Genomic DNA, 27,782 nt, shown 5'->3' with positions numbered 1-27,782 from the left:
TTCTCACTAGCCATGCTTCATACCCTGCCCCCTCCTCACTAGTTTTGAAGCCAGGATCAACTCTGCTCTTGCACCTGGAAGGGGTATGTTAATCATATCTCACTCAATTTTCCTGTAACTTTCTGGATCAACATGTCCCTCCCTAGCTACCCCTACACTATATAAAATGCCAACTCTGTGAAGGCAGGCACTATCTTTGCTTTCATATTTCTGTCATCAACATTTAGCACATAGCTTTGTCCATAGTAAGCACTTAATAAATCCTTTCCCATTCATTCACTCATTGTTTTGCTCCATGGTCCCACCAAACTCACCTCCTTACTGTTTCTCATATTCATATAAAGATAAACCTAAAATGCTTAAGACAATACATACAGAGATGGGAAGGATGAGTGGTGTCATGGGGCAACCAACAATGCTGGCACATAGTAGACATTTAATAAATGTTTACTGATTGAAAAAAAAAAGAATGACTTTGAGTGAATAAGTCATTTTAACTATTATAAATATCCAAATTAACTATACAGGACATATATAGAAAGACACTATTTTCATCCAGAGGAAGAACTGATAAATAGAAGTATTTGTGTCTAATGGTGGCCAAATTTAGGGTTGGGGAGGAGAGAAAAAAAAGCAATTTACACGACAACTTTATTTAAAAGTAATAATAAATTGTACGAAACAGATTTGCAATTTCATGTGCAATCATTTTTTTTATTATACTGTGTTATGGAAATGTTTATTTTATTCCATAAATTACAGATAAAATAAATTTAAACTTTTTTTAAAAAACTGAGTAAATGCTGACAGACTGGGGATGCATGCTTAGAACTTAAAAAAAAAATTTTAACCTATAGGGATGTTTAATCCAGAAAGTTTGGACATCACTTTCTTAAATGCTCTAAACTTAATGACTCTGTATCTTACTCCCTCAGAGCTCTGCTTTCTACTAGGGCTTATCTGATCAATTATTTGGAGCTAAGATATTAATGACCAATAATATCTTACTGTATTATCCTTCCTGAATGACATTTGCATATAGCAACAGCTTTTAGTGCCTTACTCCAAAGGAATGGGTAATGGAAGGAATTTTAGATCCATGAGGGAGATATTTTAACTGAAGAACAAATGACAACTATGCTTAATATTATTTGCAGAAGGAGGGTCACAATCTTTGTGCTGCTCACCTCCCAAGGATGTTGTGAGGAATCAGGTGAGGACTCACCTCAAAGTGCTACAGAGATGTGAATTATTAGAGAAAATTTGGCCTTATTAAGCAATGCTTAGAAGTCAATCTCTTCCTTGACCTCTGTGAAGAGTCCTGGGCCTTGTGCCCAATTGGGAGCATGAATCATGAGAAGGCTTGTGAGGAGAAGTTGGGAAACTTTCTGCTTGTTTTGGAATATTTGCTTTGGTTTTTCTGCATGGGCCAGGTTTGCATATCAAAGGAAGGTTTTTGAGGAATGTCAGAGTTTAAGCATAACCTTATGATTTGGATCTCAACATTGGCAGTCCTTTCTTAAAGCTGGATTAACAGAAATTTGACTGTTGGAGTAGAGCTTTACTGATTCCCTTTTGAATTTTGCCTTCTTAGTGAAGACAACCTTGTTTTGGGGTCATGGGGGAGAATAGCAGAGATCATGAGACTGTAACAGAGATATTTTAGTTCAGCCCCTCATTTTGTGCAGGAAGGAAGAAACAGGAACAAAGAGTTCAAATGACTTACAGTCATCACCAAATGTGAGATCTGAATGCAGGGCTAATGCTCTTTCCATGGTACCATGACATCAATCACAGGGAGCCATCTCCATTCATCCAGATCCATATTTGCCACTGGACTCAGATGACTCGAGAGGAGAAAGTGAGGCTGATGACCCTGCACAGCCCTCCCTCACTTAAATTCAATTCATGTGCAAGTCATGACATCACCTCCCCGATGTCATGATCCTCTTTGAGAAGGAAGGACAAACAACAGAAACAACCCGTGACATCAATCACAAATTACTAGATTTTTTCTTGGAAATTAGAGAATAAGACTAGCCCTGTGGTGGGAAATAGTTTTCTTTGGTGGCTCTCAATCATTTATTCTATGTCTTCCATTCAACAGTTGGATTCCCTCATGGGGAAGAAGGGAGGGAAAAAAAAAGACATTTGGAGCCAGTGCCAAGATGTCAACCCCACCCTCCCTCTGTGCCATTGTTGTTGCCATAGTCACAAAGTAGTTCTACAATTCTACCAAACTCAGACATTTCAGCAACATTATTGTTCAGAATGACTTATCAAAATTGTACCTAACCAACACTACTTTCATTGGGACAACAAAGGAGAGTCCTTTCTCATCAGCTTACCTTTAAAGATAATGTTTGTTGTGTGGGGATGGAGGATATAAGATAACATCTGACTAGGGGGCGGAGGAGAAGTAGGGAGAAATGGTGGATCGGTTTTAACTTCATATAAACAAATAGCAATTTTCGACATGCCCAGATTAGTTAAAATGAAGGCACTCTGTTTGACGTGAAGACATCTGGCTACCACATGGGTAGCAACAGTTTCTTTCCATTGGCTTAGTAGCCAGAATATATTGTCTTTAAAACTAAGAGAGTGAGATAGTGAATCTTTTTCCCCAATGATGTCCAGAAAGGTTGAAGATTCAAGTTCACGCACAGTATGGGTATCATGAACTGAGCTGGTGAAGTGAGATGGGATACCTTCCCTTTCCCCAAGAAATGGACTTAAGTTTGGAATTTTATTTTGGTCTGTTTCATGTGTCCTTTTAGGTGCTGGGCACAGATGGTGGAATTCCCACTGGACCTGGGAACCAGAGCTGTGGTTACTGTGGAGACAGGAATCCAGGTCAAATGTGTAGCCATCCAGCCCAGAGGAGCATAGTAGGATTGTGCTATATAGAAAAAGAACAAAGCCCTGAACTTAAACCCCTCTCCTCTGCCCCAGAGTATGAGGTACTTAAAAGAGAATTGAATGTAGAGAGAGAACAGTGTCATGGAAGCCAAGGGAGGAGAGAAACCATGGGAAGAGGGGGTGTTTGTCTATCAGAAGTGGGAAAAGGCTTAAGAAAAAAAACAACTAGATTTAAGGAAAATAAATATGCTACCTAAGGAAGCAGTGGGAGGTAGAACCTCATTTAAAAGCCTGCAAGCAAAGGCTTCATGACTAGTTGTTAGATGTGTGTGGGGGGGGGGGGCGGGGGGGGATTTCCTTTGGATATGGCTTCCCTTCCAACTGTGGATCACTGAAAAGGGAGAGAGATGCAAGAGAGTAGTTTGAGGGGATGACAAGAACAAGAGAAGTGTATTGTGTTGTTGATGGGTTTTGTTTGTTTGTTTAAGAAGACTGAGATCAAGGTGTGGGGTTGCGGGCAGTAGAAAAGGAGCCAGTAAGTAAAAAGTGATCAATAATGAGAGCCAAAGAGCCAATGACCAGAAAGGCAAGCTCCCAGAGGAGACAGGAAAGGATGAGAGAAGGACCTAGGTAGAAGAGTTGCCTTTGGCAATGAGAAAGACTGCCTCATTCTCAAAGACTAGAAATAAGGAGTAGAGAAGTGGGGTAGATTCAAAGAAAATTATTTTGATGTGTGGTGTAGGGATGAAGAAGGCATATGGAACGGAAACCCTCAATTTTCCTCGGTAAAGTACGAAGCAGAAGCTTCATCTGAGAGGGAGAGGAAAGAAGGGAAGTGGCGTGGCACAGGGTCTTCACAGGGAAAAAATCTAGAACTGCTGCAGCTGGTACTGTGATGGAGGCAGGAAAAAATGAAAGAATTGTCATGTAGCAAAAAGGGTCTTGGTGAGATTGGATAATGTGAATTTGTAGTGGATCAAGTTAGACAAGTTCCCTTGATTTTCGCCGGTGGTATTCTGCAGCATCAGAATAGGAGCAGAAAATATTTGTGGTACAATTACCACAGGCCTGAGATTTGGCAGACTTTGAGTGGTCATTGGCCAATGGTACAAATGACCGGAGGGCCCAGTAGAATATATAATTGAACCAGTCTTCTCTAAGGTCACAACAGGGAAGGGAAGCCAAGACAAGGATGGCTGGACAGAATGAACCTTTCACGTCTTTCAACCTAGCCTTTAACTGATTCTCTTAATGCAAGAGTTCTTATATTTTTTTGTGTCATGGAACTGTCTAGCAGTTTAGGAAAGCCTCTGGTCCCCTTATTTTCAAATGCATGAAATAAAATGTACAATAATACAAAGGAAACCAATTATATTGAAATACAGTTATTATATGTCATATAGATATATAGATAGAGATATCTCTACAGATAGATATCTCTATCTACATATCTTGGCAGTGTCAAATGGTACAACATTAGAAACTAATATGAACATGAAAGAAGAGACATTGCCATCAGCTTGCCTCCTGCACCCTAAGAACCATGAGATCTTTACATCTGACTTGCAGCTGGAATTCCCATACAACTGTCTCCCCCTGACCTCCCTGACATCAGGGATTCTCTGACTTTCTTATTTGTATCTCCAGCATTTAGCATAGCTCTACATACTAAGTGCTTAATTATTGTTTCAGTTATTAATTCATTCCCCAGATTTACAGGATATCCTTGTTAACAGAATAAATTATTGCAGTGTAGAAGAATTATTCTGTAGAAAGGCTAAATATTGTCTCTACACCATTCACCCCTCCCCATTTTTTGTATTTGACCTAAAGCCTTCAATGTGCTAGTTAGGTTTGTCAACAGAAAATATCTTAATTAAATCTTTCTTTGTTTGTGTTAGCAGCCACCCATGCTGGCACTACAGCACCTTTGCTCATAAACAAAGAATTTTCAGTTGCTAAGATTAATTTTTATTTCCAAGTTAGTAAAGTAACTCCCTTCTTGTATTTTTCTCTCTGTCTCTGTTTCTGTCTTTCTTTCTCCCTCTCTGTCTCTCTCCCTGTCTCTCTCTCACTCTGTCTGTCTCTCTCTGTCTTTGTCTCTCCCTCTCTCCCTGCAAGAAACTTTGGGCTTGGGCTGCCATTATTTTTAAAATATTGTTGCTCACACATAAAAGCAGCTAGTCTATTTCTACAAAATGCATGTAGCTTGGCTTAAGCATTAGTATGATCACATATGTAACACAAGAGTATAAGTTTCCTAAAGCTCAGGTCTGATCATTTCACTCTCCTAACGAAATAAACTCCAAGGAATAGGGAAGTAGATCATAAAGTTAAGAAGACTGAGGATTGGTAATAATTGAGAGAACACCAACAGGTACTTTGGGGTCCCCTAACATAAGGCAAGAGCTAGAGTGGAAAAGGAGGGCAGGCAGAATAGGCCTTGAACTCTTTTGAGGAGGTTCCTAGACTCAAGGGAGTTTGCTAGCAGAGTTTGTACTGATAAGATGTTGCTGTGTTGGCAGATAAGGCCTTGTAAACCTCAGTGTAACCCATCCTGAATATTTACCAATGGAGTCAAAAATCACAGAAGGTTTATCAGTGGATCCTAGCAATAATGTGGAGATGGCCTGAATTGTTGTTCAGTTGTTTTCAGACTCTTTGTGACCCCATTTCAGATTTTCTTTGCAAAAATGCTGGTCTGGTTGCCATTTTCTTCTCCAGTTCATTTTTCAGATGAGGAAACTGAGGCAAACAAGGTTAAGTGACTTGCTCAGGTCTGAGGTCAGATTTGAACTCAGAAAGCTGAATCTTCCTGACTTCAGTCCTGGTACTCTACCCACTGTGCCATCTAACTGCCAGAGCTAGATACCACCAAACAGATCTAAATTCCAGATGAGCCTCGATAATATATCATAGGGCATCCCACTGACTCTTTCTCCAACCCTAATGGGATTGGTGGCAGCTAGGTGGCACTGTAAATAGAGAACCAGCCTAGAGTCAGGTAGACCTGAGTTCAAATTTAACCTCAGACACTTACTAGCTGTGTGACCCTGGACAAGTCACTTAACCTTTGTCTCAGTTTGCTCACGTGTAAAATGGGGATAATATCATCTAACCTCCTAGGGTTGACACATATTGACCACTATATAAATATTAATTAGTTATTATTATTGTTATTTATTAGGTTCAAATGTGCAGACTTAAACAGAATCTTTTCTTTTTGACTGACATGTCTTCACACCTAAGTTTTACAAACTTAGGAAGACCTGAAGTGACATTACACGTTTGTGAGATTTACTTTGTAAGTCATGGGTACAGAAGAATACTGAACACTGAAATAGTCAAATATATAAACAGGGTAGGCATGGTTTATAAAGTTTCAGGAGGAACAGTATTGGCCCCCCCACACCTTCCTGAGTAAGCATGGTTTCAACTCCATTCCCCTCTATCCGGAGAATCATTTGAGAGACAAACTCATCCTTTACCACAATGGTGGACATGGCTTGGGGAATTCTTGATGTGCCTTAGGTCAAAAGAAATCCATTGTTCACACATCACTGGACACAGCACATCCATCTTGAAGATAACGGCTCTTATCTTTTTTCCAATTTAATCATCTTCCTCTGTTGAGCAGAATTTCCCTATGTGGTCCCCTTTTCCTATTTGGGAAAACATGTTATAGTCATATGTCCCCATATAGTTAGGTTCCATAGACCTATAGGTCCATATGTTATAGTCATGTGTTCACATATAGTTAGGTTCCATAGACCTATAGTTCCATGTGTTATAGCTGTATGTTCACGTCTAGTTATACGTTCATATCCTATGTAGATCTATATGTTATAGTCATGTGTTCACATACAGCTGTGTGTTTGTATAGTCATGTAGGTTCATATATAGTCATGTGTTCATATAGTCCATATATTACAGTCAATGGGGGCCACTGAAGAAAATGCCAGCATTTAAATTCTCAGGGTGTGGTCTGAACTGTTTTTGCTTTATGTAGCTACAAAGGCAAAAAGGATATGTCCACCATTGTCCACTATTGTGGTTAAAGACTCTGTTCCCTTAGATGCATCACATCTTTGTGGGTTTGTTTATTTCTTTCTTTTCAAAACTCCAACATTTCAAGGGGTGGGGCCAGATGGTGAAAGGAAGGGCTGCAAGGCTCTGAGTCATATTTTTGAAGGCGTTTCTTTGAAACAGGATGTTTATCTGAAGGAGTGCTAGCTCACGCACAACGGAGTGGAGACTTTGGTCAGAGGACTTCAGAAGGCCAGAACGAAGACAGCGGAATGAGCACCACAGGAAAAGTAAGCAAAATATTTCTGTATCTTCATCACCAACCAGGGAGATGAGTAACTCTGCAACCTTCCAGCATCTAAATTATTTATTTAGGGAAGTAAATTTTCAGGAGAAGAAAGGTTTGCCAAGGCAGGCAAACACTTAGCATGTATATGATGTGATACGATATGACATGATATATCATATTATATCCTATTATAATGGTATATGTGTTTTATATATACATATACACACACATGTATCTGTATATGTGTATATATACACATACATACATATACATATATGACAGAACTTTGCATTGCTACAAGATGAAAATGGAAACTATAAACAGAATGACCTTGGGGAAGGCAGTTTTTCCTCTAGAACTTTGGCAGTGACTGAGGGAACATACTTTAAGTTGTTTTCACTAGAATGTCAACATCTTCTGCTCTGACTGTTGTATTTTGATCCAGTTAAGTGATGGAATGCGAAAAGTAGAGATAAAATCTATAACAGCACCAAAAGACTGGGCATGCCCATTCAGTTACTTAAGAATATGATTTTTGTCAATTGCTTATGTAAGGATAAGAAGTAAGGATAGCTCTCATTAAAGACTTGTTTATGTGGACAAAAAAAATAGCTGAGTCTGGATAGAGAAGAGGTTCTTAAGCTTTTTTGTGTATCATGGACACTTTAGCTGTCCAAGAACTTCTCAAAATGATGTTTTAAAATGTATAACGTATGTTATATGTTATATATGTGTAACATATATTATGGGATGTTTTTAAATGCACAGCATAAAAATGCAAAGAAAAACAAAGGAAACCAATTAGTTTGTAATACAGTTATTGAAATACAAAATAAAAACCATGATTACAGATGCCCAAATTGAGAACCATTGGTAGAGTTTTAAAGTTTGCAAAGCTTTCTTGGACATCAAATATAGATCTAAAAACGACCATGTAAAGCCAGTAGGGAAAGTTCTATTTATCTCACTTCACACGTGTGCAGCTCAGGGAGTTTAAGTGACTTTTCTAAAGCAAGGTTGGATGTTTTTTCTACCATCCTATGCTGCTGCTTGCACATTTCTTATAATTGAAGAAAAAGGTGCTTAAAATTCTTTAAATATCAGAGATTGGGTCCAGTTTAAGATTTCCTTCATTTGGCAAAATGACTCAAAGAGGTGTAGAAGAACCAGAACATAAAAATACCTCAAAGGACCTAATAATTTTGTATGCATTATTTTAACACCCATTTTTATCACCAAAGCTATAATTAAAGCACAATCAGCATAATTAAATTATTTTCTCATTTTGACATGGATCTATTATTTGCAAAAGTAACTTTTATTTCTTCACGAATGCTTTTTATGTTATAGATGACGTTTGAAATTCAGACATATTGGCAAATATAATCCTAACCTTAGGGTCTGAAATGTTGATAATGGCTTTAAATGGAGGATGTACTGGGAGCATTTGAATTTGGTTAATTTTGAGACAAGCTGGTTCATGTAAAGATTAAATGAATCTGGCAACTGCACCCTTAACTCCTATGCTAACTTTCATGAGTTAACTTAAGATGTTCTGAATTCCATTTTTCTGTTAATGAATGACTAACATGAAGTCTATGGACTTGTGAGCAGATCTCGTGATGGCCCTTAAATCTCACGTAATCTTAAACATTGGTCACTTCTGCCCAAGGTTACATACAAACTAATGAGACATTTTTCCCCAGAGTACAGGTGATAAGGTTCCCATGGGCTTAGCTCCCTAGGGGCCAGCGCAGAAAGCAAATCATGGTGATTGCTGAGACTTCCTCCCATGAGGAATATTTATGTGAATCCTTAAGATGCCCATTTTTTCCACATTTTGCTATCTACCACTAAGGTGGATCCAATATACATGGTTCATAACCTCTGCTTTCTCCTTCCACTCTCTTTCATTTCTTTGGGAAATTTCCTTCCAGGGGCTCTGAATTATGAAGGATTGTTTCTTGTTTGTTTGTTTTTGTTCATTTATTTGTCTTTATAGCCCAAAATTTCCTTGTAGCTCCTTCCCTATAAAAACTAGTCTGAAGGGCACTAAAATTGGGCCTAAGGATTCTTTAGTACACCTGCAATTTCCCCTATATTTTTCCAGGAATGTATCTTCTTGTGGTCACTCAGCACAACTTGTCTCTTTATGTATGTCTCACTGCATACATTTCATGGGAACAAATATCACTTATGGCAGGAAGAGACCAGGGGACAAATTGGAGGGGGCCTTATTTAAGTGGATCAGGGGACTGAAGAAGTAGAAAAAATAGATGAAGTTGAGGACCAGAGATTTAGACTTCTACCAACACTACTCAGCCCACCATCTCAAGGACAAGAAAGGAGAATTAGTATATTAAGTGACCAGCTATCTGCCCTAACATCAGCCAGATTGCACCAGATTCTGGCTTCAAAATAGTGTGATAATCATCATTTTTCCTCTAGAGCCTATGCCAGGGGCACTTCCCACACTCGACCAGGCTGGCCTTGGTAGAATTCCAAAGCAGACAAAGCAGATGAGACTCCTGTAACCATTTCTCTCACATTGCTGACCTTATGTACCCAAAAGAGTAACCCATCTAGGTCACCCTATACTACACAATGTTCCAGGGTGCAAAAGCAGTCATCAATGATCTGCAATCCAAAACCCAGTTCCTTCGAGGCTGCTGACCTTAACTGGGAGCTAGGAGGCAAGAAAGCTGATTGAGTGAATTCACTGCACTACACTATATTGGGACTTCTCTGACTTTACCCCAAGGGCCCAAGAAGCTCATTTTGATGATGCAAGATCCTGTCAGCCTTGGGATTCCACCTCACTATCATCCTCTGTCCCTCTTATTGGGGAGTAGAGCCATGAACTTTTAGCCTTCCATTTAAAGAGGGTGGTACAGTTTAGAACATTTCTTCATTTCTCATCTAGCTGCACTATCTTTGAACTTCTCTTGACTTTTCCAGCTCACCCCACCCAACTTGCTTTTCAGCTCCTTTTATGTGTTTTCTTCCCTCCCACCCCACGCTCCATAAGGGCAGATACTGTCTTTCTTTTTTTCTTATTTCTATCCCTAGTATTTACCACAGCACTGGACACATGGTAGGCACTTAAATGCTTATTGACTGGCCAACTCTAATATGAGTGACCGAAGGTCAGAATTTGCACTTTAAAAAGTAGTTTCCACTTAACCCAGTTGAATCCCTAATTGGTGAAATACTATATCAGGTAAGAGGACTCAAAAAAGCGAGAAAATGCTGGCTCTGTGGGGGCAAAGGGTGGAGGTGGCCAGCTGGTAAACCAGTCCCCCTTGGGAGTCAGCTCATGCTTCCTATCCTCTAAGGCATTTCTGATTTGTGTAATCTCTTTCTCTACTCTACTTCTGGACCCAGAATTTCACTGAAATCTACAAGTTCATTTTTCCTTTCTTCCAATGTTTTTCTTGACAATGTCTCCAGTCTTCAGAGGGACAGGTATTTCTACAAACGTAGTAGTTTTTCAACTTAAACTTGCAAATGCATGGAAAAAGTCCTGATCTTAGAGAAGATTAGATGAGTAACCCACCCTCATAGAATGCTTCTTTTACAATTTTTAAAAAGTTTTTTTAAATTTTAAATTTATGAAATAAAACAAGCATTTCCATAACATAGTATAAGAAAAAAAGATGTGCATAAAACCACTAATCTATCATGGACAACTTGCTGTTCTTTTAAACTCTATAACAAAGTTATTATATAAATTTCTTCTTTTTTCCTTCCTCCCCTGGAAATGGTTACATTAGACACAGATGTGTGTATGTGCATGTTCATGTATATATATATATATATATATATATACATATATATATGCATACACATACATATATGTAAAATCATTCTATACAAACTTCTATTTACTAGTTCTTTCTCTGGATGCAGATAGCTCATATCTTCCTCCATATGTCATTTGTAGTTAATATGGGTATTGATGATAGTCAAAATGGCTTAGTCACTCAAAGTTCTTAAAGCAATATTGCTGTTACTACACACAACATTCTCTGGTTTTGCTCATTTCACTCTTTGCTTTGTACAAGGCTATCCATGCCTTTCTAAGATCACTGAGATCATCATTTCTTATAGCATGGCAGGATTTCATCACAACCACATACCACAATTTCTTCAGCCATGTGCTTCTTGCAGTAAAGTTTCCCATGCTTCTATTAGATGCCAAGGTTTATGGGTTCATTTGTCACATGAATATGTCCTTGTTCTCTCTCCAGGTGATAAAATGCAAAGCTGCAGTGTTATGGGGTCTGAAGCAACCCTTTTCCATTGAGGAGGTGGAAGTTGCCCCACCAAAAGCCTATGAAGTTCGAATTAAGGTACTGACATTCCTAATGTTTTTTTTTTTTTTTTTTTTTTTTTTTTTTTTTAAGGAAGGCCTGAGATTTATTTCTTATGGGGAACTGTCAAAGAAGAAACTCTTCAAATGTAGATCAACACCTGTTCTGCAACCTAGAGACTTAGAGTTGGCTGGCACCATTAATCAGTTCAGTTACCTGCCCTGACTCAAATAGTCAATATGGGTCAAAGGTGGAACTTGACTCCAAGTCAGTCATATGTGTGTGTGTGTGCATACACATATATGTATATATGTATGTATGTATGTATGTGTATATGTGTGTATATATGTATATGTAAAAATTTATTTTCAGTTTTCAACATTCACTTCCACAAGATTTTAAATTCCAAATTTTCTCTCCATCTCTCCCCACCCACCCTCCAAGACAGCGTACACTCCATCCACCCCTTTCCCCAATCTGTCCTCCCTTCCATCACCACCTCTTTCTCCCATCCTCTTCCTCTCTATTTTTCTATAGGGCAAGATAGATTTCTATACTCCATTGCCTGTATGTCTTATTTCTCAGTTGTATGCAAAAACAATTTGATTCCAAGTCTTGTGATATTTTATCAGTGAACACTTAAGTTAGCACCCTTTTAAACACTTACTCTGTCTATAATCCCATGATGATAAGAGGTCCCAGATGTAAAGGAACAGCTACACCACTGGCATTGCTAATCAGTTGAATAGCTCAGAGACACATTCTTTCCTTCATGACATTAGCTATGACCTCAATTATAGAAGCTGTTGTTTCTACTCAAGGTGCTTTTCAAAGACTCCTTTCTGTACAGTTCCCTTAGAAAACTGTGTAGAACTCCAGAGCTGAATACAGAAAACCAGAACCTATGGCATCATCACTCCCACAAGGACTATTGTAGAAGTGCATTAGGAAGAGAATGCAAGGATCACCCAGAGCTAGACGTCTTTGATATTGTATCATCTCTAGATAGTCACATTCAGAAGGCTCTAGATGAGTGCCTCCTAACCTATTAATTCTATGCCAATTTCATTTTATGTCAATTTGTAGTTTTGTAAGATTTATCTTTGGAATTCTGACTCCCAGTTAGGTGCTCCCTTCACTTCCCTTCCCATCCCTTCCCTTCCCTTCCCTTGCCTTGCCTTCCCTTCCCTTGCCTTGCCTTGCCTTGCCTTGCCTTCCCTTCCCTTCCCTTCCCTTCCCTTCCCTTCCCTTCCCTTCCCTTCCCTTCCCTTCCCTTCTCTTCTCTTCTCTTTTCTCTTCTCTTCTCTTCTCTCCTCTCCTCCTCCTCTTCTTCTTCTTCTCCTCTTCTTTCTCTCTCTCTCTCTCACTCACAATGCAGTCTTATCATTAATATCAAGTAGACCATAAAACAGACAGATGTATGCTTCCCAAGAGTGATGGTTGTTGTCACAATGGAGATCCTGTATGTTGCTCAAGTCGAAGGTTCAAGGAAATGTCTGAAGATGATAAAGTCTTCCAAATGTTTGTCTCTCTCTGTCTGTCTCTCTGTCTCTGTCTTTCTCTGTCTCTCTATATCTGTCTCTCTCTGTGTCTCTCTGTGTCTCTTTGTCTGTATCTCTCCCTCTCTGTATTTCTGTCTCTGTGTCTGTCTCTGTATCTATTTCTCTGTCTCTGTCTCTCTGTCTCTGTCTCTGTCTCTGTCTCTGTCTCTGTCTCTCCTCCTTTTCATAGTCTGTTGACATTTGTTGTTTCCATTTCCTCATCTCCTTCTTATTTCAGTTCTTCACACTCTGACTCCAGTACAGTACCAACGATCTTTTTTAAAAAAAAACTTTGTTTTTCAATATTGATCTTCTATTTTCAAATAGATTTCATTAATGTTGTTTGTTTCTATAACACCTTCATTTCTCCTGTATCCCTTTCTGCTGGGGATGGAAGCTCAATTCCATGTGGACAGTCTCGGGTGGGTAAAGGTGGGAACTTCTAAATCTTAGAGTTCTCATGAGGCCCCCCAGATAACAGCAGGGAATCGAGGAGTGAGACCCAGCAATCTCGTGTATTTCTGCCTCTTCCCGTGAGAAACGTGATGGGAGGAGCATCCCCCTCGAGACTGTCCCGGATCTGGGCACACCTATTGTTATCTAACAAACAGGCACGGTATTCAGGTGCAAACTATGCGGCCGGAGAGCTTAATTAGGATCAGGAAAGCCTGAAGGCTCTCTTAGCTCGGGAGGGGTCATTACAGGACAGAAGGCTCCATTTTTCCTCTCTTCGCTCTCCCCTCCCCCTCTCTCCCCACTTACACTTCTGCTTCCAATCTCTTATTATAAGATCTTTACCTCCTTGGGAGATTTTCTCTCTCCCTCCTAAGGAAGAATTCCCCCTGCACTTGTAACCAGGACCCTGAATAAAGCTTAACCCTTGTTCGACTCCAGAAAGTCTCTTCTCTCATACGTTTATCCGTTTTGGCCAGCCGAAGAGCTGCGATACAGGTAAGGTAAGACTCGGGTAGCCCACAGGCCTCTAGGCCTGGCACCTTTCTTCACTGTACAAGAATGCTTTCTTATTGCAAAGAATTTTTTAAAAATAGCAAGAGAAAGTATTTAGCAGAACAGATTCATCTTTGAAAAAAATTCAATCATACATGCAATGTTCTACATTCAAGGAGCCCCCAACTCTGCAAAGGAATTGGGGGTAGGAGGGAGATGTTTATTCATATCTCTTTTCACCAAGCTTGTCCTTTATTATTTTGTCATGTTAATTTTCTATTATTCAAAGGTGGTTAGTCTCTTTACTAATAAATCGAGTTGTCGCTTCTGGTCCCTAGTTTTCGTGACTTCTCAGTAATATTTGATACCGCTGACCACCTCTACATTCTGGATACATTCTCTCTTCCTGGGTTTTCCTGATGATTGCTTCCTCCTGATTCCCCTGTAATTGCTCCTGATCAGTCTTCTGTGGAAGTTCATTACTCATTCTCACTCTGGATCTAGGAGCTGTACTCTATCATAACTCTACTCTAGGACCTGTTCCCTCATTTCTCTACAACCTCATTCTGTGACTTCATCACCTCCTGTGTGTTCAGTTATCATCTGTTCACAAATCTGTGTGCAAATCATGTGAAAACTCATTTACTGTACTCACTCTCATTTCACTTCTGAGCTCCATTCCTATAGACCAATGACATCTCTCCATTTGGATATCACGTTAACCTCTGAAATTCAACATGTCCAAATCTAAATCCAAATCTATTATCTCCCCCCATCCTAATACCATCCCTCTTCTTAATGCGTTTTTTTCTAACAAGGACACCACCTTCCTTCCAGTCATTCAGAGGTGCAAACTCAAAGACATGCACATTCCTCCCTTTTCCTTATCCCTTATGAACAAGCCTCAATTTTCCCTCAATAACATCCCTCAAAATTATCCCCTTGTCTCCTTTCACATGCACCACATAATTGTTCAGGCTTTTTTCACCTTCTGCTTGTACTATTTCTATAGTCTCGTTCTAGAGACAGTTTCTCCCTTGTCTTGTTCATCCACCAAACAGATGCTGAATCTACATTTCTACAGTCTAACTATATCACTGTCTTGAAGAAGTTTTAGCCTTTATGATAAAATATAGCATTCTTCTGATTGACATTTGAATCCCTTCATCATTTGGTTCCAAACAATCAATCCAGATTGATTTTCCATTGTTATCTTCAATATATGCTATGTTTCAGCCAGAGTGACATACTTTCTGTCCTCTTTACATAATATTACATCTCTACCATGTATTTGCACTGGACCTAGATCTGAAATACCCTTCTTCCTCATCTCCTCCTTTTGGAATCTTAAGCCCCCTTCAAGATTCAGCTCAAGTATTACCTTTCCTGATCACCCCTCCCCAGTTAATGTTGGCCTCTCCATCACCTTAAATATTTTATATTCACTTTGTGTTTTGTTTTCACTCATTTATATTTACTCATTTCCTCTCAGTGGAGTGTAAGCTCCTTGAGACCAGGGACAGTTTGGTTTTATTTTTATATCCCTAGTACTTGGCATTTTGTCTTGCATACCTTAATAAATTCTTATTGATTGAATTGGAATTTATAAAATAATAAAATAAATTTGCCCTTATAGTTAAAGATATTTGCATTTTTACAGTAAAAAGAAATTGAAATACAATCATATGAATTTATACTATTTTTCTCATATATAAAATATTTCAGAATCCTGTGAGTCTTGAGTAATGACCAATTTCCTAAAAGCTTTTCTTATTTCCTTTCCTGGCCACTTCCCAGGTTCATTCTCCAATAATCAAATCCAAGCCCTTTGAATTTTCTCTAGTGTTTAGAATCACTGTAAATTTCAATTTAACTTTTTTGTTACCTTAAAACAATGTATGAGGTCAAAGAATTTTTTGTAACTTGCAAATTTTGTGACAAACAGCTCCTCATGCCTAGCACTGGGGTAAGTGATACTTGTAGGAACTTTTAGGAAAAGCTTACTTTCCTCTGACCTATCTCTTGAGATCACCCCAAGGGAAAATATTTTGTGAGATGTAAAAAGCTAAAAAACTTCCAAATCATGTACCTTTGGTGAGAAGATCACACCTGCTTTGGTTCTTTCATCTGAGCCCTGTGTGTCACTTCATATGATATGTCTCTGACCAGCTGGGTCATACTGCCTCATGATGAAAGCTCCCTCAGGACCAGACCCTTAGACTTTGCAACACACCCAACACAATGGAAAGCACTGATGTGTGTGTGTATATATATATATATATATATATATATATATATATATATATATATATATATATATATATATATATATACACATATATATATGTATGTGTGTATGGATATGGATATGTATATGTGTATATATATATGATATATATTATAATAAAAGCATCATGTTTAAATATAAACTGCATTTCATTTAAGAGTGATCTAAGTCATCCCTTCCAAGATGTCCTGTTACCCCCAGGATTCAGTCTTCTTTGTCTTTCCATGTAGATCTTGGCCACAGGAATCTGTCGTACAGATGAACATGTCATCAGTGGAGCAATAAGTACTAAGTTTCCAGTCATTGTGGGACATGAAGCAAGTGGGATTGTAGAGAGTATTGGAGAAGGGGTAACGACAGTGAAACCAGGTGAGACAAGAGTCTTTAATCAAGACCTATGAATTTGTTTTTCAAAAATGATTTTTAGAACTATATTTCTTTTCTTTTCTTCTTAACTTGTGGAATAAAACTAGCATTTCCCTAACATAGTATAGTTTAAAAAGGGTTGCACATGAAACTGTATTTCATTATAATTGGTTTCCTTCATAATCCTACATGTATTTTATTTTATGCACTTTAGAATACTATTCTGAGAAGAGACCCACGGGCTTTATCAGACTACTCAAGAGATCCAAGATAGATAAAAAGATTAAGAGCCTTCTGAGGTAGAGGAATATTGAGAAAGGCAACTACTCAAATGTCAGAGCAAGAAAAGTTAATATAATATATCCTTCCTCAGCCAGTAAACCTGGGGAACACTTTCATGAATAGACACAGTGCTGTCCATGGTAACAGAGGGTTCTATATATAATGCAGATAGATAGATAGATAGATAGATAGATAGATAGATAGATAGATAGATAGATAGATATAATAGCAATGAGGCACACATATAGGATGAACATGTGACAAAGTCAGTTCTTAACTCTTGACACTGTAGAACCTGGAAGGCCTTTCTTCATGGTCCTCATACACTTCCTTTTGTGTTCTCACCTTTGTTGGGCAGATAATTTGGCTTGGTTCTCAGGGACTGGTTCTCATCTTGCTCCTCTTTTCTTTTTCCTGCTGATGGGGTCACAATCCTTGAAACTGCTCTCTCCCTACCCCACCTAGGTGACTATATCCCTGTATCCACATCTGTTGAGAATGTGTGTCTCTTCAGAGACAGACTCAGGCAATTCTCTTTCTTCTTTTTTCTCCACCCACTAGTATCTACTCCTTAAGCAACTTCTGGCTAAGGAGAAGGAAGGAAGGAAGAAAGGAAGGAAGGAGGGAGAGAGGGAAGAAGGAAAGAAGGGAGGGAAGGAGGAAGAAAGGAAGGAGGGAGGGAGAAAAGAGGGAAGAGAGAAAGGAAAAGAGGGAGGAAGGGAAGAAGGAAGGAAAGCAAAGGGAAGGAAGGAAGGGAGGGAGGAAGCAAGGAAAGGAAAGGGAAGGAACAAGGAGGGAAGGAATGGAGGGAGAGAGGAGAAGAAGAGAGGGTGAAAGGGAATAACCATTTGTTAAGCACTTACTACGAACCAGGATCTGTGATTAGTGCTTTACAAATATTATCTCATTTGATCCTTGAAGGGTAGAGTCTATTATTATCCATTTTAAAGCTGAGGAAATATAGACAAATTAAAGTTAATTGATCCATTTCAATATCTCTCCGCCTCAGTGTGATGGATTTGTTTGTTCATTCAGTCACTTTATTCCCCTCTAGACTCAGTAAGACATGTGTTCACGTATCATAAAGAGATTAGGGTGTAGACTCATCTCTAAAGTCTAGGCAACATATCATTAACACTTTGTAATTACATTCTGAGCCATCAGCTGAGGTTTGGGGGTTTTTTGGTGTTATTTTCTTGAGGAGGAGATTCCCTTCTCTCACATAGATGTTTCCATTTTTTTCTAAATCCCTCATATCCTCACTTCTTGAAGCATTATTAAGTTTCATTATATTCACATACCATACTTTGCTTAACCGCCACAATCAAAGGATATAGAATTTGTGCCAGTTTTTTTTGCTATGACAAAAAGTGCTACTATCCCTATGAGAAATGGTAGATAGAAGTGTAGTTGATAGATGGCCAGCCCCTGCATCAGGATGTCCTGCATTCACATCCTGTCTCTGATATATATTTGCTGTGTGATCCTATGTAGATAACTTAACCTCCCAAATTCTCTAAAAATATAAGTCGTAGAATAGTTTTCTCTAATTGTGTAACATCCCTCAGGACTACTCTCCAAACTCACATTCGCATGTAATTTCAGATGCTCAGAGTATGTTTATCTATCTATCTATCTATCTATCTATCTATCTATCTATCTATCTATCTATCTATCTAATCATCTATCTGCCTGAATACATTTTATTATTTAGCTGATTAAGCCACACATTAGTTATTAGAGCATTGTTTAAAAGTTATTTCCATTATTGGAAATACTATATATATACATACATATATATCTCCCAAATATAAAAATATATATGTTATATATATAGACATATATGTGTATATATGTCTCTCTATATACATATACATATATGTATATATATGAAGAGAGAGAAAGCATTTTTGATCATTTGTATTTAAGCATTTGTTTATATGCTTTGTTCTATGGAATGACCAGGACCCTGTGGTTCAGAGCATCAGGTCAGAGGACCTGAGTGTTAAATACAAGTTCTGCTGATTACCTAAATTTTATTTATTTTATCCCAAACTTAAAGAAATAAAATAAGCATTTTCCATAACATAGTAGCATGGTCTATACACAGAGTAGGGTTTTTTATAGACAGAGCCCACATTTTGTACTTCTTTATATCATACCAAACACAAACACACAATCCTCAAGCACCTAAAATGGGTGTCTGGCATATGGTTTATCCCCCAATACACACACACACACACACACACACACACACACACACACACACACATATACAGAGAGAGGGAGACAGACAGAGAGAGACAGAGAGAGAGAGAGGCAATCAAGTTTAGTGCCTTGCATAGGGGTCATACAGCTAGTGAATGTCAAGTGTCAGAGGTCAGATTTGAACTCAGTACTCTTGTCTGGAGTCCTCCTGATTCCAGAGCTGGTGCTACATCCACCCCTGTGCCACCTAGCTGTGCCTCCCACCACATTTCTTAATTTGGCTGTCTAAAAAGGTGGTTCCTATGCCGCGTTTCGTATCATAATCTTTTCTCTTCTAGGAGATAAAGTCATTCCCCTCTTACTGCCACAGTGTGGAAAATGCTCCTCCTGCATAAATCCAAATGCCAATTGCTGTGTGAAGGCAGAGTGAGTGTCCTTTCTACTGAGATTTCATTTTAATTGTCCCATTACTAATGAATAGTTAAGCTGCATTCATTTACTGGTGCCTTTAATGTCTTGAATAGTTTGACCGGTAAGGGCGTATTGTCTGATGGCACTACCAGATTTACCTGCAAAGGGCAGCCCATCTACCACTTCGTGAACGTCAGTAGCTTCAGTGAGTACACAGTGGTGGAAGAAACTTCAGTAGCTAAAATCGATGCTGCTGCTCCTCTGGAGAAGGTGTGTTTGATGGGTTGTGGATTCTCCACTGGCTATGGAGCTGCCATGAAGACTGCCAAGGTGAGGGTATCAGTGACTTAGTTCTCATGAAAGATGCTTTTCTTAGCAGAGTAAAGATTTGGACAGATGCTAAAAGTTTCAAAACACAAGCTACATTCAGGTACTGTCTATATCACACCAGACACCTGAAAGAACAATGAAATATTCAGTTCATTATCCAAAAGCCTCTGTTTCTAGAAATACAAAGCAATAAAGACAAAAACTTTCAGGCAATCTGAAATTCTTATTCTTTATTCAGATGATTTTGGCATTAGGAACAGTATCTAATATGCTATATCAATGATTTGGATGAATTCCCATTTGTCACAAAAACAAAACAAAACTCATGCATGCATGGGAGAATGAAGGAGTGAATAAATGAAAATAATATTTATTAAGCAGTCTCTATGAACAAAATATGGGGAACAAAGAGAAAAGAAAGCTAATTCCTGTCCCACAGGAGCTCGTATTCTAATGGGGGAGTCAACAAATTTCTGTAACTCAGAAATACGGCTTAGAAAACGAAAAGAATACACAATAAAATCTCCTCTATTTGGGTCTCACTAAGCTATATTTTGTGTAGATCAGGCACAGTGGGCATAAATTTTTTAAACAAAATTTCTTCCACCAAGACTCTTCCAAGATTTCTCCTTAATTTGGAGGTGACTGTAGGTTTCAGCAGAACCCAAGGTCTAGTAGGTTTTGTCATAGAGGAAACGTTTCTAGTATGGTTCTAGCAACACATTGATTATCCTTTCAAAAACCTGCCCATCTAGGTACAGAAAAATCTCCTCATCAGTAGGCTGACCATTTGCCCTAGTAAAAACTGAAAAACAATTAATACAAAATGGTGATTATCCTAGTATGGTAGCTATCTGTTTTCTGTAGTGATGGTGTGACAGTGCTGAATACTAGAACAGAGGGTGCTGAGCAACACATAGCTTTTAAATACCCTAAAAATCTCAATTTGGAAATTGGTATATGACATTCTGATTAAATGAACAATAAAGAAAGCATTTTGAAGCACCTACTATGTGCTAGACATCATTCTAAGCACTTTACAAATATTATTTAATCCTTGCAACAACTCAGAGAGGTGGGTGCTATGATGATCCCTATTTTACAGTTGGGAAAACTGAGACAGACAGTGGTTAAATGACTTGCCTAGGTTCACACAGCTAGTAAGTGTCTGAGGTCAGATGTGAGCTCAGATCTTCCTGACTCCAGGCCCAGGGCTCTAACTACTGCTCCACCTAGCTGCCTTAGTTAGGATAAATGGATATACTACTAGACTTACTGAATCTGAACTTTTCAGTGTCAATGAAACCAGAAAAAGAAGAAAGCTCCCTCTAAATAGAAGAATGAATTTCGCATTCTCCTTGGAAAGACAAATGAAGGAATTTGTGGAGTTGGTTCTAGAGTGAATCCAAAGGCAGCATGAAACATCACTTTGGGGTATCCTGATTTTAAAAATATTTCTGTGTTTGCCTAGTGCAATATCAGTGGATATTCATAGTCTGATGAGGAAATGGCAGAGAGAAGCTTACTTCTTTACTAGGAGGTATGAAATTTGAGGAGTGGTGCCATTCAGAGCACTGCAAAATGGAATTGCCTCAACTTCAAAGTAGCAAATTAGGTACCTCATGAAGTTCTCATTGGGGTAAGAAGATGGATGGCCCTGGATATTCTTGTTTGTTTTTGTTTATAAAATATAAAAAGTATTTTTTTTAATAACATTCGAGTAAGTGTCAAATCCTCAGGATGTTGCTTTTGGCATCCGGACAACCTTTTCAACATATTTATCAGTGTGTTGTACTGTGCCTTTCTTAGAAATATATATGTCATCCAGAAGTTTTCTGATATCCTTATTTTTTTTTTTTTTTTTGCTGTTATGACCTGTTAGAACAGGGCAGCTGAGTTTGAAACAAATTCAATATCATTTCCTTCATGAGTTAACTCATCTTTTGGGAATTGAGAAACAGTACAAACCAAACCTAGTCTCAAGAAAATTCTGATTTCAAGAAGTGAGCCATTACCTTGAATAATAGTTTGAATGAGGAAGCATTTAGAGCTCATTTAGGGTTAGGGTTGTTTATCAGTCACTCAGGGTAGTGCCTTTGATTGCGTTTTGCACATGACAACCGATGTTGCAAAGTGTGGAGAGTTCTTTCCCAACATTTGTCCATCTGGAGCAATTTTTATTCTTTTTTCCAAGGATACAGGACTCAACATTGTTATGGTTGGAATCGCTTTGTAGGATGTTTCATTCCTCTGGAGTCCTTCACAATAACGGCCCAGCTTTGCAGAAAGAAGTCTAGGATGTTGACTGTGTGATTGCTTAAAATAATCTTCATTCTGGCCATGAATGGGCCAAAGATCTAACACTGGTTTTTCAAAGTCCATGCCACAAACCCTAGAAGTTTCGGGTCTGAACCAAATCTGTGACAGGGTGTGTTCAGGACTGGAATGAAATAGGACACTTGCAGAACATCTAACAGTTAACAAAAAGAGGTTTATTAAGCCAGAACAGGGAAAAACTAGTTTTTCAAGGATACAGCATGGTTCAATTGGGTATTGCTTCCCTCTTCCTATCTGCTAATCAGAACCACAAGGGAAGGGCTGGTAAGTGCTTATGCCTTCTTTATTTTGTGCCTTCTGTAGGACACCAAGAATCTGTTAGCTGTCTCAGGCTTAATCTCCTGAATTAATTAACTCTTAAAGTCATATTCAATATCTTTTAAATAATAGCTGTCCCAGTCTGCATGGGATAAAACTTTAAGATATTTCTCCTATCACACAGGTCCTACCAATGAAACTCCACCTTTTAAAATATTCTGTAATTATTATTTGCATTCATTCAGATGGGACTTCTTCTCTCCTCCTCTATACATTTAAAGTAATAAGGCTATGAAGCATATTAATGAAGTAGAACATTATGGTGAATGATAGTAGCTAGTATGTAATCCACTGAACTGGGGTCTTGACCTGGTTGGTGTTCGGGAATGAGGTTCGAAAGAACTGTATTTTGTGGGTTTCTCAGCACATCTCCTCTGGCCAGTGATCCAGTTTGGCCAGACCAGCACAAACTGCAGCCTGTGGGCAGTAAGTGGCCTGTGGGCACACCAAAGGATTTTGCGCTGCCCACAAAAAAATTTAGAAAATACTTTCCTCTACATTTTTCTCAGGCCATCCACAATCCTTTGGTGAGCCACAGGTTGTGCAGTCCCAAGTTAGGCTAAGACAGTGCCAGCAGAAAATGACTTCTGAGGTACAATTTTGTTTCAAAACTTCCTGAAATACATTCTAAAAAGTATAATATATGGTTAAGAATTTTTTTTTAAATTCCCATTTATTAGGTTTTTTTGGAGCTGTTCTCAAAATTTTTGGTCCTATACATATATTAATTGTTATTTCAAAACCGTCTTTTATGAACGGTCCAATGTTAATGTCTATTCACTCCTTAATTCTATAAAGAACAGCTTGAAAATCATCTTAGAATAACGAAACTCCCTTGCTTTCCATTTTCCCAAATTGTCTCTTTGTTGCCTTCCATGTAATCGATGCTTAATTAATGTTAGTTGTATTTGAATTTGTTGGATTTTGTTCAGTTATGTCCAATACCAGCGTAAAAAGATGACAATGAGAACATTTATGATTGGCAAAGAAGGTAGTTCAGTTACATGATGAGAATGGTTGATTACAGACAATTGAAGAATGAGTCTCCACTAAATGTGAAGAGACCTAGAAACAATCCTTTAGAGCACTGGGTAGATTTTTCCATACAGACTCTGAAAAAATATGGGCAAGAACATGGCAGAATGATCACAGCTCTGCTGTGATTTGCACCATAAGAGTACCATTATGACTGAGTTCATGGATCCATTGAAATATTGGGACAAGTAGGAATCATTCAATCAATCAGTAATCATCTATTTTAAGGCCTACTGTATGCCAGGCACCAAGTTAGAGCCTGGGGATATAAAGAGAAGTGAAATTATCCCTGCCTTGAAGGAGTTTACCTTCTATTAGGAGAAATAATATATTCAGAGGAAATATCAAGGTTTGGATGGGGGAGGGGCAGGGAAACATTGGGATAGGGGAATCAAGGAATGTCTGATAAAGATATAAGTAAAGTTACTTGTGATAACAATATGGCTATGAATTCTTCCTCCATAAGCACCAACATGTGTTCCCTTTCATGAAAGTTTCTGAGGTGTCAGAAGACAGCAGAGTGCTCTGTCTCTGAAATTTAAACTTCCTATGTTTTTAATCCTTTCAAAGTATCAGTTTACTAGTGGCTACAATAAGCTAGTTGTGCTCGAGAGTTTATGTTTCCCAAGATTCCAGACTTACTACAATCCCACTTTTCTGGGTACAATTGCTAATGGCTAAGGCCCTATATTTTTTTCATCACCATAGGTCACCCCTGGATCTACTTGTGTTGTCTTTGGGCTGGGAGGAGTTGGCCTCTCTGTTATAATGGGCTGTAAATCAGCTGGTGCTTCCCGGATCATTGGAATTGACCTTAACAAAGACAAATTTGATAAAGCCAAGTCTGTAGGAGCCACTGAATGCATCAACCCTAAGGACTACACAAAGCCCATCCATGAAGTATTGAGTGAAATGACTGACAATTCTGTTGGGTATACCTTCGAGGTTGTTGGGAGCCTTGAAACCATGGTAAGTAGTAAGCAGGTATAAAGGATTTGGTGGGAGCCACAGCTAAATGGCCAATAATCATAGAATTCGCCTTTCAATAATCTGACTTATTTAAGCGTGATTTATTACCTAGACAAAAGCTATAACTGTAGAAACCAGTTTCGATTATCCAATGAGAATTGAGTAAATATGCACAAGTATTGGATTAGTTTCTAGAATTCTAAATCCAGAAGTGAGACAGTGTCTGTCCTCAAGGAACTTATATTCTACTAGAAGCAGATAAGACACATGTATAAGAGTGAGAGAAATCATAAGGATTAAGAATGGAGCCATAGATTGTCACACCATTTCCAGTGCCAATAGTAGTATTGATACGATGGCTGTTCTTAGAACAAGAGGCTTAAAGCTGGAGATATGGGTAAGGGTGGATTCTTGGGGGCAGGGCAAATGCCAGGATACCTGTGCCAAATGGCCCTTGGTGTCCTGGTGAGGGTTTCATACAATTTGAAGCATGGTCTGAGGCTGACTAAGATATAGTAGTGTAGGGTCATTTTCATTCATTTTACCCGACAGAGGCTATTTGAAGTGTAAGAACAGGTTTATATTACTGAAGTTAAATAGAGAGCTACAACATTATCTTCTTTTTAAAAATTAAATTAAATTTATTTTGATGGAAATAGTATTTTATTTTTCTAATTACATGGAAAATTAGTTTTCAACATTCATTTTTCAGAAGATTTTGAGTTCTAAAGACAACGAGCAATCTGATATAGATTATATATGTGCAATCATGTAAATATATTTCCACATTAGTCTTGCTACATTATTTTATATGAGTTAGAGGAGACATTAGTCATCAGTAATTCAACGAAAATATGTACTTTGTTGAATAACCATAATAGCTAACATTTATATAGTGTTTACTATGTATCAGGTACTGCGCTAAGCACTTTACAATTACTATGTCATTTGATCCTCACAACAACCCTAGGAGGTAGGTGGTATTATCATCTCTATTTTATAGAAAGGAAATTGAGCCAGCCAGGTTAAGTGACTTGTGCTGGATCACACAGCTAATAAATGTCAGAGGCTAAATTTGAACTCAGGTCTTTCTGACTCAAGGACCAATACAAATAACTTTTAAAATACTATTGCCTCCTTTTATCCTCACAACCACCCTGCCAAGAAGGTGCTATTTCATTCCCATTTTACAGATGAGGAAACTGAGGCTGAGAGATTAAGTGATTTTTTTTTCCTGGGTCACACAGCTAGTAACAGGCTAGATTTGAACTCAAGTCGTCCTCACTTCAGGTGCAGCAATCTATCAATTGTACCATAAAACTATCTAATGAGGAGAGAAGCAGAGCCATTCATGTGACTTGAAAGAGCTCAACCTGCCCCTGTGTTCTACCTAAAAGGCAGAGGAGGGGACAGGGGAAGCCAGGGGGCCCCCAAAGACTATTTTGGTGGTAACCTATTTTTCCCAAGGAATCCTTGCCCTTTCACTCCTCCTTACTTTCCTTATTTTCTGAGATTTCTGCTTGTTGTGTAAATCAGCCTCAGGAAACAGACCTTCAGATGAGCACAGTGGGCCCTGCCCTCACATTACCAAGAAGAAACTGAAACCTCCTTGAAGTTCTTCAGCAAATATGTGTGTTATGACTCTAGTGAAGGGGCTACAGTGTTGGACGAAAGGTAGAATTTAAAGGGAAGACAGGAATTTAGAGGAGGTGAGCTAAAGTCCCTACTGGTTATTGTTGGCTAGGGAATCAATTTGCAGTCTCACTTGTTGAGGCCTTTCATTGACCTAGGTGTAAGTAACTTCTAATTAATGATGATTGCCTGTCATCGATGGACTTTGCTTCAATCATACCTAATATCATGTAGTTTTATTGTGAGGGCAACCAATAGCATGCTTAATTGAACTTTTACAATAGTAATATGTTTGCACTAGGTATTATTAGTATTGAAAATAAATCTAAACAAAACTTCTGCATAGTCCCTAATGAGCACTGAAAAGGATGATATTACTAAGCTCAGTAACCTAGATTTGGCAAACACCTGGAGAGAGAGAGAGAGAGAGAGAGAGAGAGAGAGAGAGAGAGAGAGAGAGGCAGAGACAGACACAGAGGAGACAGAGACAGAGAGAGAGAGAGAGAGAGAGAAGCAGAGACTGACACAGAGGAGACAGAGAGAGAGAGAGACAGATGGATGAAGAGGAGAAGAAGAAGAATGAAGAAGATAAAGAAGAAGGAGAAGAAGAAAGGGAGGAATAAAGCAAAACAAAGGAAGGAAGAAAGGAGAGAATGCAGGAAGGAAGGAAGGAAGGAAGGAAGGAAGGAAGGAAGGAAGGAAGGAAGGAAGGAAGGAAGGAAGGAAGGAAGGAAGGAAGAAAAAAGGGAAAAAGAACTAATAAATGGTCTACATTAATCTCAGTTTCTTTATAGAAAGCAAGAAATTTCCTCTCTCAGGCACATATTGCTTCCTATTTCTTTTAAAATCTTGCATGAAAAATCAACAGTGAGTATTACTCAGTTTCAGCACTACTTTACTGTTGGTTCCTCTTAGGCATTGTGATTAGTGGTGCTTGTCTGAGAATATTTCAGTGCTGAAACTACCGTGAAAATGAAATATTTTTTAAAAATCCCAGCCCAGTGATACAGAAAAAGGACCAAACTTTGGTCCACCACACCTGAGTTTAAATCCTGGCTGTGCCACTTGCTGCCTTTGGACCTTGAGAGAGCTGCTTCCCTCTCTGAACCTCAGTCTCTTCATCTGTAAAATGAAGAGCTTACTCTCAAATGATCTAAAAGTCTTTTCTAGTTCTAAATCATATGACTCTACTTTCTTTTTCCTGCCTTCGGGGGAAAGTGTCTATATCAAGAAGACCAAGAACTGTGAGTTCTTTACAATATTAAAAATGGTATTCATTACACAAGAAATCAAAGTTATGTAAGCACGAGGGGGCATGCCTCAATTTTTTAACAGATGATTCCTTATGCCTGGTACAAGCTTCCTCTTTGCCTCTGCCTCATAGAAATGCAAGTTTCCCTTAAATATCAGCTTAATTGCATCATTTTTCATGTAGCTTTTCCTGATCCCCCAGCTACTAGCTCCTTTTCCCTCCCCACACATGGAAATTATCTCAAATTACTGAGTTTCTAGATTTTTTATGCTTATAAGTGAACATGTCAACCAACCCCCTCTGCCACACACATACTCTTCATCCCCACACATGCACCTTGAATGTAGGATCCTGAAAGGCAGGCACCATTTCATGTTTG

General features: G+C 38.6%; 1 protein-coding gene across 2 annotated transcripts in view; it reads left to right on the top strand.

Moving 5' to 3' along the window:
• Window positions 1–2,276: 2,276 nt before the first annotated feature.
• LOC140513869 (all-trans-retinol dehydrogenase [NAD(+)] ADH7-like) overlaps window positions 2,277–27,782 on the top strand; it is a 46,273-nt gene continuing 20,767 nt past the window's right edge. Inside the window, exons 1-8 of one of the 2 annotated variants that reach the window (XM_072623849.1) lie at window positions 2,277–2,361; window positions 2,778–2,960; window positions 7,069–7,175; window positions 11,425–11,526; window positions 16,494–16,632; window positions 19,458–19,545; window positions 19,644–19,860; window positions 24,259–24,519. In XM_072623849.1, coding sequence (XP_072479950.1) covers window positions 7,158–7,175; window positions 11,425–11,526; window positions 16,494–16,632; window positions 19,458–19,545; window positions 19,644–19,860; window positions 24,259–24,519 — 825 coding nt within the window. In that variant the 5' untranslated portion in view covers window positions 2,277–2,361; window positions 2,778–2,960; window positions 7,069–7,157. Of the gene's footprint in view, window positions 2,362–2,777; window positions 2,961–7,068; window positions 7,176–11,397; window positions 11,527–16,493; window positions 16,633–19,457; window positions 19,546–19,643; window positions 19,861–24,258; window positions 24,520–27,782 lie in introns of those variants that run through there. The other variant, XM_072623848.1, reaches the window with a different exon arrangement.

The sequence above is a fragment of the Notamacropus eugenii genome, chromosome 7 (genome assembly GCF_028372415.1).
Source record: "Notamacropus eugenii isolate mMacEug1 chromosome 7, mMacEug1.pri_v2, whole genome shotgun sequence".
Taxonomy (NCBI): Eukaryota; Metazoa; Chordata; class Mammalia; order Diprotodontia; family Macropodidae; genus Notamacropus; species Notamacropus eugenii.
Note: the sequence above shows the minus strand (reverse complement) of the source record. Positions and strands in the feature narration are given on the sequence as shown.